This window comes from Mchenga conophoros, linkage group LG14, assembly GCF_057382185.1.
Source record: "Mchenga conophoros isolate Kocher_MC1m ecotype Shallow Benthic linkage group LG14, M_conophoros_male_GT1.1, whole genome shotgun sequence".
Taxonomy (NCBI): domain Eukaryota; kingdom Metazoa; phylum Chordata; class Actinopteri; order Cichliformes; family Cichlidae; genus Mchenga; species Mchenga conophoros.
The window spans coordinates 28,904,534-28,920,847 of record NC_140539.1 but is presented as its reverse complement, the minus strand read 5'-3'; the positions used below and the strand labels follow the sequence as shown (position 1 = coordinate 28,920,847).

Below are 16,314 nucleotides of genomic sequence, written 5' to 3'. Positions count from 1 at the left end.
ATTGTCTTCCCAAAGTGACTCAACTTTATTCACAAGTACAACAGTTTATATAGAGGGTAAAATTCATGAGACAGCAGATTTATCAGTTTAAACCAGTACAGACCAAGATAAGGCAGCGTCTTCCTGCCCTTGGGTGAAGAAGCATCCTTTGTGTAGTTTATTAGTTCAGCTACAATTGTGATTATCTCAGCGACATATTTTCAAGGCACAAAACAAAGAGTTCTTACATTAGTGAAATCTGAAACAAACCATTTGGCCTTCAACAGGCGTCTAAAAGATTAAGAAACTAATGTAGCTGAGGTATTTCAACCTTGTACCAGCCTGTGATTCTCACACATCAATTCTTGGGTCAAAGAGAAAAATAACTAAAACAAAGGGGCCTTATTGAATGACAGAGTTTTCCTGCATAATGTCACTATAAAACAATATCCAGTAAATGTTCCCATGGTACTAAAATACCTAACAGTAACTACAAACAAAAAAGTGACCATTATTGAATGCCAGCCATCAGTTATAATGACAGGAGCACATTGCAAATAACAGTGGCAGGCAAATATCCGAAAGCAGGTATTTGCTTGGAATATTATAAACTCAAGCAGATCGGAAGAATTTCACTTGTGCAGATTGCAAAGTCTGCACAAGTGAAGGATTTGTCTATAAAAATACACACATCATGCCACCTTGTGGAGAGAACCCGTACAACACAGAAATCAGGTAAATACAGTATTTCTCTCTGTGAACTTGGAAATTGGGAAGTACCTATCATGTGATGCGACTTTAAATATGATCAGGTGATTTCCTGGGTCCTTAAAGGTCAGAAAAAAATGAATAAAAACCTGGAAATTGTGGCTAGATTTCATCCATATTATTTAGACATTAATGGTAGTGCTAGTGTTTCTGTAATACGAGGGATTTATTGTTAGTAAACAGTATTATTAACCAATGCATAAAGAACCACGATGTGCCAAGAGGACTGGCTAAATTTCGGACATTCTTTACCTTTAATATATTATCCTTAATGTATTACATCAAAAGTAGGCTGTCAATACATCTTCTCTAAAAAGGTAACTACAAACATTACTTCTGCGGTTTATGGCAGAATAAAGTGCTGAAGAGCAAATATAGGTGTAGTGCAGAGGAAGCGCTGCCGTCACAGCTGCAGGGAGCAAGCATCAGTAGCAATCACATGAGAGGGGCCTGGTGTTATGTCACGTGAGGTATCGCTTCTAAAACATGGCTCCAAATAGCTCAGAGCAAAACACAATCGGCTGACTGACTGTCGTCTGGCTGCTGACACTCATCTCTAAATGCCAGAAAATGAAGCAAACACATGTCATCATGCAGGATGTTCAAGTGTTATGAAGTTAATGTCGGACAAACTCATCATGCATGGAACCGGGGTGCGTTGTTAGCTCAACGCTAACTAGCTGTCAACTGCTACAAGTGGTGAGAGGTGAGCTATACGTTGGTGGCAATTGGTCTGCAATTGCATTATCGTTATTGTTTAACGAGGTAGTTGCTTTCGTTTAGCTTTGTGCTAGAATTTTCAGCAACTAACTGCATGGTTGCGTTTTTCTTCCATCAGTTATGCCTCGTAAGGTTAGTCCCTTTGTTAAGCTAACTGTTAGCTAGCGATAACTTTCGACGTTACTTCCCTAATGATCATTTCTTTACCTTACCGACGGTTTTTATTAACTTTGTTCGTTGAGTTACTTACTATGTTAAAAAGGTTGCCATAATGTAGACACAGTTACGTGAATTTGTTAAGTTTTCATCCCCGAAAGAGTCGTTTTAAATTGGGAAATGTTGTTTCTTTGGTGTCATATCTGCCTGCAAGCTGTGAGCATTTATGAAAAGCAGTGACTTCAAAACCTGCCCACAGGGCAGATTAGATTTGTTGTCGGGTAGAACTTGAGTTATGTGAGCTGAGCTCAAACTTTATGTGAGAAGTAGAAAGCATCAAAGCAGTATTGTTTTTAAAGTGGTTGCTCATCTAACTGTCTGTTTATACTTTACAGTTCTTTTTTTAAAGGGACAGGTGGATGAGGAGATAACGTTTGCTGTTGGTGATTTTATATCTTCCACCATGGATATCTGAAAACTGAAAACTTCTAGTGGCTGAAAACTGTCTAAGTGAGAACAACCAGTTGCAGATTGACCATGGATTGGCTGATGCATGCAGTTGAAAAAGACTTGGGGATTGAAAGACGGCAGCAAGGCCCAGGGCGCCGTCCTCAGGAGCTTGTAGCCCTTGTTCCTGTGCGCTGGGTGATGGGCCTAAGAGAGGGGCGAGTCATGCGCTGTGCCCGTTTTGACAGCATCAGTGAGGCAGAAATTTGCACATACCTTCAGTCTTCTCAGGCGAAACTGCCCCCTGGGTGGACTAGAGTGTGCATTCAGGGTTTGAGGAAAAGTAAGCTGAGCTACAGACTGGCCAAAGAGCCATGCCACCAACAAATGGAATTTCTGTCACAGGATTCTTACGTCAAAACAATGCAGAGTGTATCACAGCATAATATCAGGTACTCAACATAATTTTAAATTCTAATGCAAAATATGTCTTTGCCTACCACCTTATTGTAGTTCTAGATCCCGATTAAGCTAAGATTATTTGTCTAAGAAAACATTTTCTGCAATATTGGGTAGAGCTGATCAAGTTAATTAATTGTTGAGGACTGAAAGACTGTGTGAGAGAGTATTTGTGAGGGCTTTTATTCAATAAATAGTTTACTAAAAATTGTTAGATTAGTCAGTAATGAAAATATGTTTAGGTCCACAGCTAATATGTTAGTGTGTAATGCTTTCATATTAAATGAGCTGTGTTAGGTATAATTACTTGCTTTAGTTAGGACATGGTTACTCATTACTTAGAGGCATTTCTTAATCATGCAGTCCTAACAACATTAGGCATTATGATCTAAGAGCAAGTTTAATGCCTAACAGTCTTCATTGCCCTTCTTTTTTTCTTCCAGGAATCTATGGCGTGAAGCTCATAACAAACTTGTGCGGCCATATTCAGGAGCCAGTGAACAGATGCATGTTGCAGCTGTAGATGCAGTACGCCATGCATTACAGAAGCTCTTTAATTCCACATTTATCTCAACTGAAAAAGTATCTCCATTGCTTTCTCCTGCCAGAGACAAGGAGAAAGAAGTCTGCTTGCCATCTAGCTCTTCTTGTTTTTCCAAATCCCAGTCAGACAGTCTGTGTCCTAACATTCTGCCTGCAGAATGTCTTTTGGAGACAGCAGAAATGCTCTATGTGATTCTCCCTTACACGCAGTATTCACTTCGTGATATTGTCTCCTTCAGCCCAGCCAAGCTTGCTAACAGCAATGCCAAAGTGTTGTTCATTCTCTACCAGGTTCTAATAGCTATGCAGGCATGTCATGCAGCAGGCCTATCTTGTGGAGAGCTGTCTCTTCAGGACATAACAGTAGATGATCAGTTGTGCAGCCGCCTAAAGCTCAACCTAGCTCATTATGAGGAACTGGGAACAGAAGGGGATGCAGAAAGTAATGTTAGTCGCAGAAAAGAGCCAAAAAGTGTCCTGCCAAGGGAAATTCTGTGTGTGAGCCAAGAGAACAAAAGACTTTGCAAAAACTGCTTTGATGAATTAAGGACTTTGGTTCTGGACTGGGTCCATGGACGGGTCAGTAACTTCCGCTACTTGATGGAACTAAACAGATTAGCGGGGCGGCGAGAAGGAGACCCAAATTATCACCCAGTTCTGCCTTGGGTGGTGGATTTCACTGTGCCAGAGGGAAAATTTCGGGATCTCAGGAGGTCAAAGTTCAGGCTCAATAAAGGGGATAAGCAACTGGATTTTACATACGAGATGACCAAAGAGGCTTTGGCAGCTGCAGGAGGCAGTGGGGTTGGTGGAGGAGGTGTCGGTGGAGACCTCAGTGGAGGTGGTGCTGGTGCAGGACAGTCTGACCACCTCCATGTACCTCATCACATATCCGATGTTCTGTCAGACATTACATACTATGTCTACAAAGCCAGGCAGACTCCCAAGTCAGTTTTGTGCAGCCATGTTCGATCCCAGTGGGAGCCCAATGAATACCCAGCAAGTATGGAACGCATGCAGAGCTGGACCCCTGATGAGTGCATTCCAGAGTTCTACACAGACCCTTCCATTTTCCACTCAATTCACCCTGACATGCCAGACCTGGATGTGCCTTCGTGGTGCAAGTCTTCTGAAGAGTTCGTTGAGGTCCATCGGCGGCTTCTGGAGAGCAGAGAGGTGTCCCAGCATTTGCATCACTGGATTGATCTCACATTTGGCTATAAGCTGTCAGGTAAAGAAGCTATCAAGGCCAAGAATGTGTGCCTGCATCTCGTGGACAACCACACTCATCTAACTACCTATGGTGTAGTTCAGCTGTTTGACCAGCCACACCCACCTCGCTTATCTCCTTCTCAGTATGCCCCAGCAGAACCTCCTCCTCTTGGCCTTGCTGCTCTTACTGTGCCTTCTCTACCCATCACTCCAAATGAGACTCTGGCCGACACTTTGGATGGAATGGTGCCAGAATCTACAGGATGTGAGTCCAGTGGCTGGACCACAGTGGACAAAGATGAAGAGCTTGAACAAGGTACAGAAGCTCTGGACTCTTTAGCATCCACTGGCTCATCCACTTCTGCATCTTGCTCTGTGCCAATGCCAGGTATTAGTGCATCAGGTGGAAAGACAGGAGGAGAGCACACAGCACTTACTGTATCTCAGTCTCCAGGTTCATTCCCTGGTGACCTCTCAAGTGGTGTTGGTCCTGGTTTCCGAAGTGCCATGCTGCAACGAGGTGGGACGATGAACAAAAAGCATGGGGAAGGAAGTGTGACTGCCTCCAGTACAGAGGAAATGAAGATCATTCTCCCTGAAGGCTTTAACCCATTTCAGCCTTTAGAAGAGCTGGAGAAGTTGAACAATTTTCTGGTAAAAAGTCTGCACGCTGATGTATGGCATTCTTCAGGTTCTAGTGTACCATCTGACCTAATGAGCGAATCCCTCCCCTCTCTTATGCATCTCTACCAAAGAGATATGCAGGCTCTTGGTGTTCTCATCGCTGAGATATTTTACGCCACTAAACTAAGGGGACTGAAACCAGATACTGCACTCAAACAGCGTTTCCAAGCTGTTATAAAGCTATGCTCTGCCAGCCTCCGTGATGTACCACTGTGTTTGCACCATGCTCTTGAGACACTTTTGCTAATAGAGAAACATTCTGGAGAGGCAAACAAAGATATATCAGATTACCCAAGTCCTCTCCTCTTCAAATATGACCCCATCTTCAATGGTCTGCCTCCTCCAAGCCCCTCTCAGTTACTGAACTCTGTCATCACTCCCTTTCCTTTCCCTTCTTATTTTGCAGCACTTCATCATTTTATTTTTTCCTACCATGCTAAGATGGAAAATATTAGTAGCCTTCAAGGAAGAGATGTTGTCTTTCACTTGTGGCAGCAGCTTGAAGCACTGCTGCGGAGTAACATCACAGCAGAGGGTCTTGAGATCCTCTTGCCCTTTATTCTAGCCCTCATGCTTGAGGAGTCCACTGCTGTCTATGCATCTTGGTACCTTTTTGAGCCCATCTCTACAGTACTGGGTCCCAGAAATGCAAACAAATACTTACTGAAACCGCTGATTAATGTTTATGAAAGCCCTCACTGCCTCCGAGGCCGTTTCTATCTTTACACTGACTGTTTCGTTCTGCAGCTGATTGTGAGACTGGGCCTGCAGGCCTTTCTATCCAGCCTACTTCCCCATGTGCTCCAGGTCATCACTGGCTTTGAAAGCTGCAACTCAGGCTCTGGAACAGAACCTTTTAAAGGGTTGAGAAATGGCATGTGTAATATGGGAGAGGAGGAAGAAGAGGAGTTTCAGTGTGGTGAGGTTCGGCCAACGTCTGGGTCTGTTGGCGGTAATATGGGGGCTAGCGGCAGCATCAGTCTTAGTGACCAAGTGTTTCTTTCAGAGCCAGAAGACTTTCAGAATGGGTTTTATGTCAACAGCGGAGCAGGGGTGCTTACTGGGAAACAGCAGAGTCAGAACTCTGCAGCCAGGGAACAAGACCAAGAGTCTCTCAGTGTGGGGAAACTAAGTGACAAAAGTAGCGCAAGTGAACTCTCTCTGGGTGAGGACTCAATGCGGGATCGAACCAGCCTGAAATCAGCTGACAGCAGCCAGGACCTGAAACACACTAGTGAAGGAGAGGAGGGAGGAGAGCTGGAGGAAGATGAGGGGCCAGATGCTGGTGAGGATAAAGAGGGGACAAATGACCCAGAAGTCTTCAACCTTGAGCTTACTCTTTCTGGTTGCACAGAAGCTTCAGGTGCCACAGTTGCCATTTTAGAGGGTGAGTTTGTGAATGGGATGACACTGGAAGAGACAGAGAAAGAGATTGTGGAAGGACAAGACGAAGAGGATGACCATGATCCGTCAGAAGAATCTGAGGGAAAAGAGCACAAAATTCTTCTTGGTGAGTTAGTGACGGTGGTTCATTCAAATGTTTTTACATAAAGTGGCAGTATCTAACATTTTGATCATGTTTCTAAAAACAGATACAGTCTGCAAAACAGTTAGATGGCTGTCAGCGAAACTTGGACCAACAGTGACATCTCGATATGTAGCCAGAAATTTGCTGCGATTGCTCACAAATTGTTACATTGGTATGTAAATGTATGACAGGTAAAGCTTAATTGTCTAATTGGTAATTAATAAAATGATGCTCTGGAGTTTTGCATTTCTTAACTCTTGTTATATCTTATGGTGTTTTGTTTTAATTTTCCCTTTTCTTTCCTCTTTTTTTTTTTTTTTTTTCCTCCCTTCCTTCCTTCCTTCTTTCCTTTCTTTTTTTGCCTTTAGGACCTCAAAATCACCAGTTTGTGACCCCGACATCTGACGGGAGCAGCCTAGAGAGTGTGGGAATGGGCAGTGTATATGAGAAGAAACCGGTTGTGGGTGACCACACTGCAGGGCCTGTGCTGGACTGCCTCATCTATATAGCTCAGCTTTATGGAGAGCCTGTACTGACTTACCAGTACCTGCCTTATATTGGATATCTAGTAAGAAGGGAACAATAGACTTTTTTTTTTTTTTCTGACAATTACACATGAAGCCATCTATTAGCATTTTGAGGCTAGTTTTCTTTGTCATGGGAAAGCAAATGTATTTTAAGATGTAAAAATATAAATGAAAATATGCTATTCATTTAATAAATGTTCATGTTTTCCAGGTCTCTCCACCCTCTTCTCAGCGTCTTAACACACGCAAGGAAGCAAGTCTGCTTGGAGCTGTTGCACTTACACAGAAGATCATTGTATTTCTCTCTGATACCACTTTAATGGACATGCTTATGAAGATCAATCAGGATATTCTTCTGCCATTGTTGGACCTGCTTACTACACCTCGTATGGGGTAATTTACAAACTAAATTATATACAAGTACATTATATATAATGTACTTATATATAAAGTTGTATATATGAACTGTGTATAATAGACACTGAAGGGGTTCCAGAATTCAGTAAAACCTTTTTAAACAGCAAACTGTTGGATGATTTAGCTTCTTTTTTTTTTTTCTTTAACTTGTTGAGTTGTTATGTTTTGAAGTGAAAAAGCTTTAAATTTTGTTTCAGAAAGATGATGATTATTTAAAAAAAAAACAAAAAAAAAACTCAGTTACATTAGATCTGTTTATCCTTTGTTTTGTTCTTCCCATTCTGCTGTACTCTGTAGGTTTCCCAGTGGAGTTCAGACACGCACTGCTGTCTGTCTCAAGACACTCAGCCTGATGGCTCTCATCTGTCTACGCATTGGGAGGGAAATGGTGCAGCAGCATATGGCTGACACTTTGCGTCGATTCTTTGCTGTTTTCTCGCTACTGCATTCTCTGCAGCCCCAGGTATGCATACACACACGCGTGCTTTTTCAAAATCTCCAACCTTAGCCGTCACAGCTAAATCCTGACCACCAAAAACTAAATCATAACTCTGACACAGAGGGTCAGGGTCTCAGTTTGGTCCTCACAAAGATGGATAACCCAACAACTAATACATAATGACTCGCGAGTGTTATGTTGCATGTTTGTTTTTCTAAAAGGCTTTCAACTAGAAATTTGTCACAAATAGCTTCATGAGAAATATTTGACACGAAGTGACAAAACAGTAAAACAAACAAAAAAATAGAAACCTATAATAACTTTTATTTTTTTTAAATAAATGTAAAGGTGTATTTTAGTTACACTTATTTCTTGGAGTTGCAAAAAAGGAATACAATTTAAAATGACAGTTATGTCAAATATGTCAGTATAGTCTGTCTTTATCCTGTAGCTCAACAACGCCCCTCGCAGGGTTGTGGGAGAAGTCACTGTGGTAGATGTCTGTACCACTGAAGAGTCAAATGTGACATATGAGCTGGGGGTCTTGGAAGAGCTGCAGACTGTATTTAACCCTCAAATGGCTCATGCCTCTTACATCCCCTTCTACTGCCTCATCGGTAGGAGATGTCTTGTGTTTTGTAATGTAATACTTTATCTAATGGAAATTATCTGTGCTAAAAGTAATATTTGTTTTGTTTTTTTAATAATAAAGAGATATAAAACAGCATTCTTTTGTCATTGCTCTAGGTGATACAGCAATCCGGAAACTAGTTCCTAATCATGAGCTGGTCTGGGAGTTGGCCCAGTCTTACCATCAGAGTGTAAGTCAGAGTCAAGAAACAACCACCATAGCATCCAGGGTGGATCCACTTCCACCCTCTGGTTTTGGCAGACGTGTGGATTGTAGCACGTTTTCATCCCTCTCAACTAGTTCCACCCTGCAAGGAGACTTGCTTCCTGAGTCAGGCACATTTGGGAGCCACCTCGTAGGAAACCGAATTCAAGTATCCAGAGACACTGACTATGGTGGCTGCTCAAACGTTGGCTTGACTCACCCTTGGGGACGCTCTGGTCATACCACACCTATCATTACAACAGCCTCCACCTTCACAACACCATCCACTGGTGCAGCTTCTTTCTCCTCCTCCTGGGTGACAAGCCCCACGCCAGAGGACAGCGTCTTGAAACAGGAGCTCCCCCGAAGTAGCCGCTCCCTGCAGGGCAACTGGCTGGCCTACTGGCAGTATGAAATTGGTCTTAATCAACAAGATCCACATTTTCACTTCCATCAGATCAGATTACAGAGCTTTCTGGGTCACTCGGGCACCACAAAGTGTTTGGCACCTCTTGCAGGAGAGGATTACTTTCTTTCTGGTAGTAAAGACAAGACTGTGAAGCTTTGGCCGCTGTATAACCACGGTGATGGTACGCAGGATGTGGAGCCCAGGCTGACGTACAACGACCATCGAAAGTCGGTGTTCTATGTTGGACAGCTGGAGGCTTCACAGGAGGTAGTCAGCTGTGATGGTACCGTGCACCTGTGGGACCAGTATACAGGTAGGGAGATGAACTGCAGTGCATTACTACACACAAGTTCAACTGTTTCATTTAGCTTAAATATAAGTTTTTATCTCCTTAGGCAAACAGATCCGCTTGCATGAAACCGTGGATGGGAAGAATCCCATTACAGCTGTCACCACCATGCCTGCTCCACACAGCAGTGTTGTGTACGGCAGCGCAGATTCTGTTCTCCGCTTCATTGATCCTCGCAAGCCTGGCTTGCAGGTAACAATTTCAATCTATCTGTTAAGGCCTAGTTTATACATCACCCACCAATTATTTTTCATTACTGTGTTTTGAAAGCAATAGCTCTTTTGTGCTTCTCTACTATAATAATTATAGCAATCTTTCCCCATGTACTCAGCATGAATTTCGTCTGGCATGCAACAATGTGAGTGCTGGGCTCATCCGTTATCTGGCTGTAAACCCTTCAGGACGCACAGTGGCGGCAGGTTTTTCATCTGGCTTCATTGTTCTGCTAGATGCACGCACAGGGCTTGTACTGAAAGGCTGGCCAGCTCATGAAGGAGACATACTCCAAATGAAGGTATATTTACAGTTTGTATGTGGTGTATGCAGTTTCAGTCACCTTTCAGTCAAATGGGTAAGGTGGTATGTCTGGGTGACAGCTTGAGTTGTCAGGGGAGTATGTAGTCAGATTTTGACTGTTGTTCTATACGTGCGCTGGCCAATTTGTCAAGTACACCTATTTATGTCTTCAGACTACTACTTAGTACTACTGAAGTTCAAACTTGGCATCAGAATGGAAAAGAATTGTGATTTAAGTGATTTTGAACTTAGGATAGTTTTTGGTACCAGATGGGCTGGTTTGATTATTTCAGAACCTGCTGATCTCCTGGGATGTTTCCCACACAACCATCTCTAGTGTTTACAGAGAATAGTCTGAAAAAGAGAAATTATCAGTTAACTTGGTTAAACTGCCTTGTTGAGGAGAATGATTAGACTGCTTTCAGCTGACAGAAGGGCAACAATAACTCAAACACTTGTTACAGCCAAAGAATGTAGAAGAGCATCTCTGAATGCACAAAGTATCAAACCTTTAAGCAGATGGCTACTTACCACACCAATAAACTTCAAATAGGAAACTAAGGCTACTTTTTAAATGGGTTCACCAAAGTTGGACAATAGAAAACTGAAAGAATGTTGCCTGTTGGCTAATGTCTCCTCTTTGCTGCAACATTGGGATGGTAGGGTGAGAATTTGGCATAAACAACATGAAAGCAGGCTGAATGTGGTGGTATAATGGGGTAAAGGAAAATTTTCTTTTCTTCTAATGGCTGTTTCCAGCAGGATGATGCACTGTGTCAAAGTGCAAACTAGTTTCTTGAACATGACAATGAGTTCATTGTAGTCAAATGGCCTCCACATTCACCAGATCTCAATCCAATCGAGCATGTCTGGAATGTGGTGGAGCAGGAGTTTGACATCGTGGATGTGCAGTCAACAAATCTGCAGTAACTGTGTGATGCTGTTATTTTAATATAGATCAAATGTAGATAAAAAGAAGGTAAAGGTTTATTCAGCTTAGAATAATACTTTCTCAATGTATATGATACTTTGATTCATGAACCTCAATCTTTGGCTACGTTCACACTGTAGGCGAAAGCGCATCAAATCTGACTTTTTTGACCCTATGCGACCCATATCCGATAGGGGTGCAACGATATTCGTATCAATATTGAACCGTTCGATACAGTACTTTCGGTTCGGTACCCATATGTATCGAACAATACAAAACTTTTAATTTATTTTATCAACTTTCCTTCTGACGATGCTGTCTGTGTTGAGCGCTCAGTGGATCTGCGCTCGACAGTGCAGCCTAGGCGGAGTAGTCGAACGCAGATTCACTGAGCGCAGGGCAAGCTAGCGAGACAGAAGTTAAGCTCTCCTTGCAACATGGCAAATTGAACCTCCCCCACCCTCATTCAGATCCGACGTTTGGAACTATTTTGGTTTTCATGTGACGTATGACCCTGAAGGTAAGCGCGTCATGGACAAAAGTAAAACAGTATGTCGGATGTGCCACGCAATGCTCAATTACATTGGTGGGAACTAGTGCGTTAGCGCAGTTAGCTCATTAAGGTTTTGGCCGTCCAGCGTTCCGCGGTAGCTCGTTAACGGAGATTTGCCGTGTTGTGGCGTCAACGTCATTTCAGATTAACGCTGACAGCACTAGTGGGAACACAACAAATATGACTGCACATTTACGCTGACATCATCCTAGTGCAAAGACAAGTGGAAGCAGAGTCATTTAGACAGCCGTTAGCACATGATTCTCCTTATGGGGACCTGATATGTTTAATATGCTGCTGAGAATATAGCCCAGAAGAAGCGTATAGTATAGCTTTTATTTTGGAAAGAGCCATTTCTCTGTAATAAACTCTTTTCCAAAGATGAGTGATTCCTCAATCAGATATATTTATTTTTATTACTTTGTTGTTTCAGCAACATTAAATTTAAAAACTGTACTTTTGAGTTAAAATATATATTTATAATTTTAATAAATGACAAATTAAAAAGGCATGAACATTCTTTTTTTTTTTTTTTTTTTTTTTTTTGTATCGAAAAAATATCGAACCGTGACACCAAAGTATCGAACCGAACCGTGAATTTTGTGTATCATTGCACCCCTAATATCCGATCATGGTGTGACAGTGTGAACAGCACAAATCCGATATTTTCAATTCAGACCTGGGTCATTTTCGTATGTGGATCTGAATCAGATACATATCTGATGTTTTAGAAAGCGACTGCTGTTTGAATGGTCATGTCGCATTAAATCCATCTTTCACGTCACTGACACAAGACGGACGCCAATTATCAGCGCCGGAGAAGACAAACGATAAAGCATGGCGGCCGAAACTAGAGACAGAGGGAGTCAGTGGACAGAAACTGAGGTTTTGGACTTGATTAGCATATGGGGTGACAATTCCATTCAAGCTAAACTTGAAGGGTCGTATCGTGACCAGGCTGTGTTCGAGTGCATTGCCAAAGAAATGGTTGAACGAGGGCACAGGCGAACGTGGCTACAGTGTCAGAGGAAAGTGAAGAGCCTCAGAGCCAAGTTTAAAGAAGCTGAAGATGTAAACAAACAAAGCGGACGTGGTCAAGTCACCTGCCCGTTTTATGATTAGTTTGGGCGACAAACCCAGCTGTCACCTGGCTGTGATGTCTTTTGCGCATGCGGGCCGCCTTGAGGGGCGTGAACCGTTCACACTAGAGCGTGTTTGCTGTCACATTTTATTTGTAATGTGAACAACCAGACAAAAAAAAATCTGATTTGATCAAAAAATCGGACTTGAGCATTAAGACCTGCAGTGTGAACGTAGCCTTTGTTACACCAAGTACCAGTCAAGTTGTTTACAGAAGACTTGGGCTGGATGCATGGGAATCATGAGGTTGTTAGATATATTGGTCTCTGCTTTGGTCAAGCTTTTTATTTTGTCACCAGGAGCAGTTAGTATGGGGTCAGATGATTGGATTATATAAAATCCAAGACCCCTGCAGTTATTTATTGGTATAATGTAACCATTTCATTGTACACTTCAACCAGCTGAATCTGGGCTGTACAAAATCACTATCGGGCTTTCTGGTAAACAGTGGAAACTTCTGGATGACCACACAGCCCACGCAGTGCACAGCTAATCGCTCGTCAGTTGCATAGACTCCATCGCTCTGAGTGACCCACATTACATCAGACACAAAATGGAAAATTTTGTTCTGTTACCTACTTGAACTGTTTTTGATGTACTTGGTATAATAGCAGCATCATCGCATTTTCCTCCTCTGATTACTGAAAAATGCATTTTATTATGTATGTGCATCTAACCTCTAGTTTGATAAGTGTAGTAATAAAGTAGTGATAATTTACCAGCGTTTATTTAAGATTTACAGATATTGCCTGACACCAGGATTGTCCAAAAAAGGGGTCAGACTTTTTTGCTGTTGGATTCCTAAACTAATTTACTCAAGCCAGGAAGTGTAGCTGTGTTGTTCAGTGGTCAGGTAAATAAATATTAAAACAGTCAGTCAAGTGTCTTTTATTTTTTGGTATTCCCCATAGGTAGTGATTCAGAGATACTAAGGGGCACAGAGATGGTGAAAGTTGTACCTAGCAAATATGTTGTTAACATAGTGCAAACTTTATTTAACCCCAAATTAGGTCAGAGATAAGGGCCCCAGTTTTAAACTCACAAGTTTGGGCAAATATGGACACAGGTTAGGTATTAGAAAGACCACGGAGATTTCTCATTGGCGCGCACACATCACTCGGACCTCCCCCCCTTTTTTTTCTTTTTTTTTTCTTACCTGCAGCAGCCTATTCCAAATGTACTTTAAATATTAATTTTCCTTGCTTCTAACTGAAGGTTAGGAATCTATGGATACAGAACATGTTATTCAGTGGTTGTTATTTATTTTGTTTTTTTGTTTGTTTTTCAATGGTAGTTACTGATAGTAAATGATTATTTAGAAACTTAATATAAACAAGGCTAAAGGCTGATTTTTTTTTTTTTTTTTTTTTGTCTGTCTGAATATGTGCGAAATGTTTCTGTTTTAAAGATATTTTCAAATAAAACCCCTTTGCCATTTAATTTTATTTACTAAGAGTCTGTGTTTCTGTGTTTATTCAGCTCATCTTTTGTTGTATTCCTTAAATTTTAGAGTATTTGCAAGGTCTATAATGATTTTGCTGTATTTGACATTTTAGTCTTTTTTCCTAATTTTTTGTTTTGTTTTAATTTACTGGGACACGACATCCACAATCACTGATTCTTGTTTCTTGTTTTATTTTTCAGGCTGCAGAAGCAAATATTGTTATCAGCTCCTCCACTGACTACACACTGACTGTGTGGAAAGATCTGGAACACAAGCCTCTTCGCCTGTACAAGTCACCATCCGACCCCATCCACGCCTTTGACCTTTACGGTTCAGAGATTGTAACGGGAACAGTGGCTAATAAGATCGGAGTGTACTCTATGGCTGATATCTCCCTGAGCCCCGTTAGTAGCACAAAACTGAGCACGGAGAACTTCCGCGGTACTCTGACCAGCCTTGCGGTCCTGCCCACCAAGAGGCTTCTGCTGCTGGGCTCTGAGAACGGTGCCATTAGGTTATTGGCTTAAATCAATAGTTACAAGCTATACTAAACACTCTCTGCATTGACCTTCAAAGTGTCTTATTCATGCCAGATGCCAAGTGTCTGAGCTCCTCTGTCCCTTCTGTGCTTTTGGTCAATTATACTGATAAGGGCAGGTTGTCATATCCTTTAAACTGTTTGTTGAATGAGGCAGCACAAGTAGAGGCATTGTATAAGCTTCATGTCTACTGCATATTGCCATTGAGGCTATTGACATGCATCATGTACATTGATATTGAATTCCTTTATTATTTTGTTCTTTTAAACCTATAAATGTATATACGAGGAGATTCTCATATAGACAAGGTCACTTATTCTTTTGACTAGGTTCCTTATTCTGTTCAAAGGAATGAATTGGAAGACAAGCTCAGGAAGGTCTTATGTAGTGTTTACACTTTTCCAAATAGATGCATAACAAAACCAAAAATACATTGACCTCACCTTTTATTTCCCTCATGATAGAACAAATATGTATCCAAATGCACTGATTAAACTATGCAGTATTTGTAGATCACATCCTTTGTTTGTGTTAGTGTTGCTCCATTTTTCATTAGATATTTCAGTGTTTGTGTATACATCACGAACAATAAAAGTACACTCGCTGTTGTGATGACAGTCTTGGTGTATCTTCTCAGAGAGGAGACACTTAAGTTGTCACATTAAAAAGTTAGTGACTGATGCACAGCCTTTATTCTACTGCACAAGTATGGCCTGAATTGTAACATTTAGAGTCTCACTCAGATTTTAAAGATTGAATGTTTTTTTTTATCCACTAATAAATTACTTGAAGTTGCTTTGGGATTTTCTAAACAATGTTTAGGTATTCTTGATTTAACACTTCACAAAAACCTGTAGCAACAATACACTGGAAGCGGAACCCGGCAGATGCTGCTTTAAGTGGGTTTGCCAACTATTGCAGAGACTTCTGTAATCAGCTTCTTCTAATTTTTGACTTTAAAAGCTAGCATCAGAACAGTCAATGCCAAGATAAACTGCTTTTGTATTTTAACCATTATGTTTAACTGCTTAAACTGCTGAGATGGCAACAGAAGCTACAGATCAATAAATGTATTGTATAATGTAGTCATGGTGTGATGCAAATTAACATACAGTTGAAATTTTGCTCCTTAAAATTAGCCCAATCTCAAGTTTACAAAGTTTAGTAGCATTTAACTATGAAAGCTCTGCTCTTTGCCTACTTTTCTAATTATTTGCCTAAAGTTCAAAATTGTTAAGTGTACTACATGTTTTGAATTTTTTGTTTTTGTTTTAATTTTGTTTTTTAGAAAATCCAGAGTGAAAGCGCAACCATTAAAAAGACCAACTTTGTTTTAAAGTTTGTAGTTGCACATTGATAATTGGTTACAATCGATATTCTGTCTCCGAACATTTTACAAGAAGTCAGTGAAAAACGTATTTATTAACTGGATTAATAAAAATTACTCCAATGTTTTTCTGTGTGTGTACCAGTTGTTCTGTGATTCACATACATTGACTGCTAGCATGTCCTTCGATCTTGGCTGAATCACTAAAGCTCAGATTGTACAAAGTCCTCTTTGTGTTTGCAGACTGCAGTCATGTGATCTGAAAGATATCGTTTTTGCTTAGTGGTAAAATGTGACCAAGTCCAACAAATGAGTTTCTTTTTTTATATATATGTTTCTTTGAGAATCTAAAGGGTATTATTGGTCACAACACAAAACAGTGATTTGTTAAC

General features: G+C 41.1%; 1 protein-coding gene across 1 annotated transcript; it reads left to right on the top strand.

The window, feature by feature from the left end:
• The first annotated feature begins 1,169 nt into the window (after positions 1–1,169).
• Positions 1,170–16,049, top strand: wdr81 (WD repeat domain 81). Its single transcript, XM_085243766.1, has 12 exons — positions 1,170–1,453; positions 2,019–2,522; positions 2,973–6,478; positions 6,561–6,668; positions 6,865–7,064; positions 7,235–7,416; positions 7,738–7,903; positions 8,331–8,496; positions 8,627–9,436; positions 9,519–9,664; positions 9,804–9,986; positions 14,257–16,049. Exons 2-12 carry the CDS (start codon positions 2,161–2,163, stop codon positions 14,581–14,583), a joined length of 6,156 nt encoding a protein of 2,051 aa, XP_085099892.1. The 5' UTR covers positions 1,170–1,453; positions 2,019–2,160; the 3' UTR covers positions 14,584–16,049.
• The last annotated feature ends 265 nt before the right edge of the window (positions 16,050–16,314 follow it).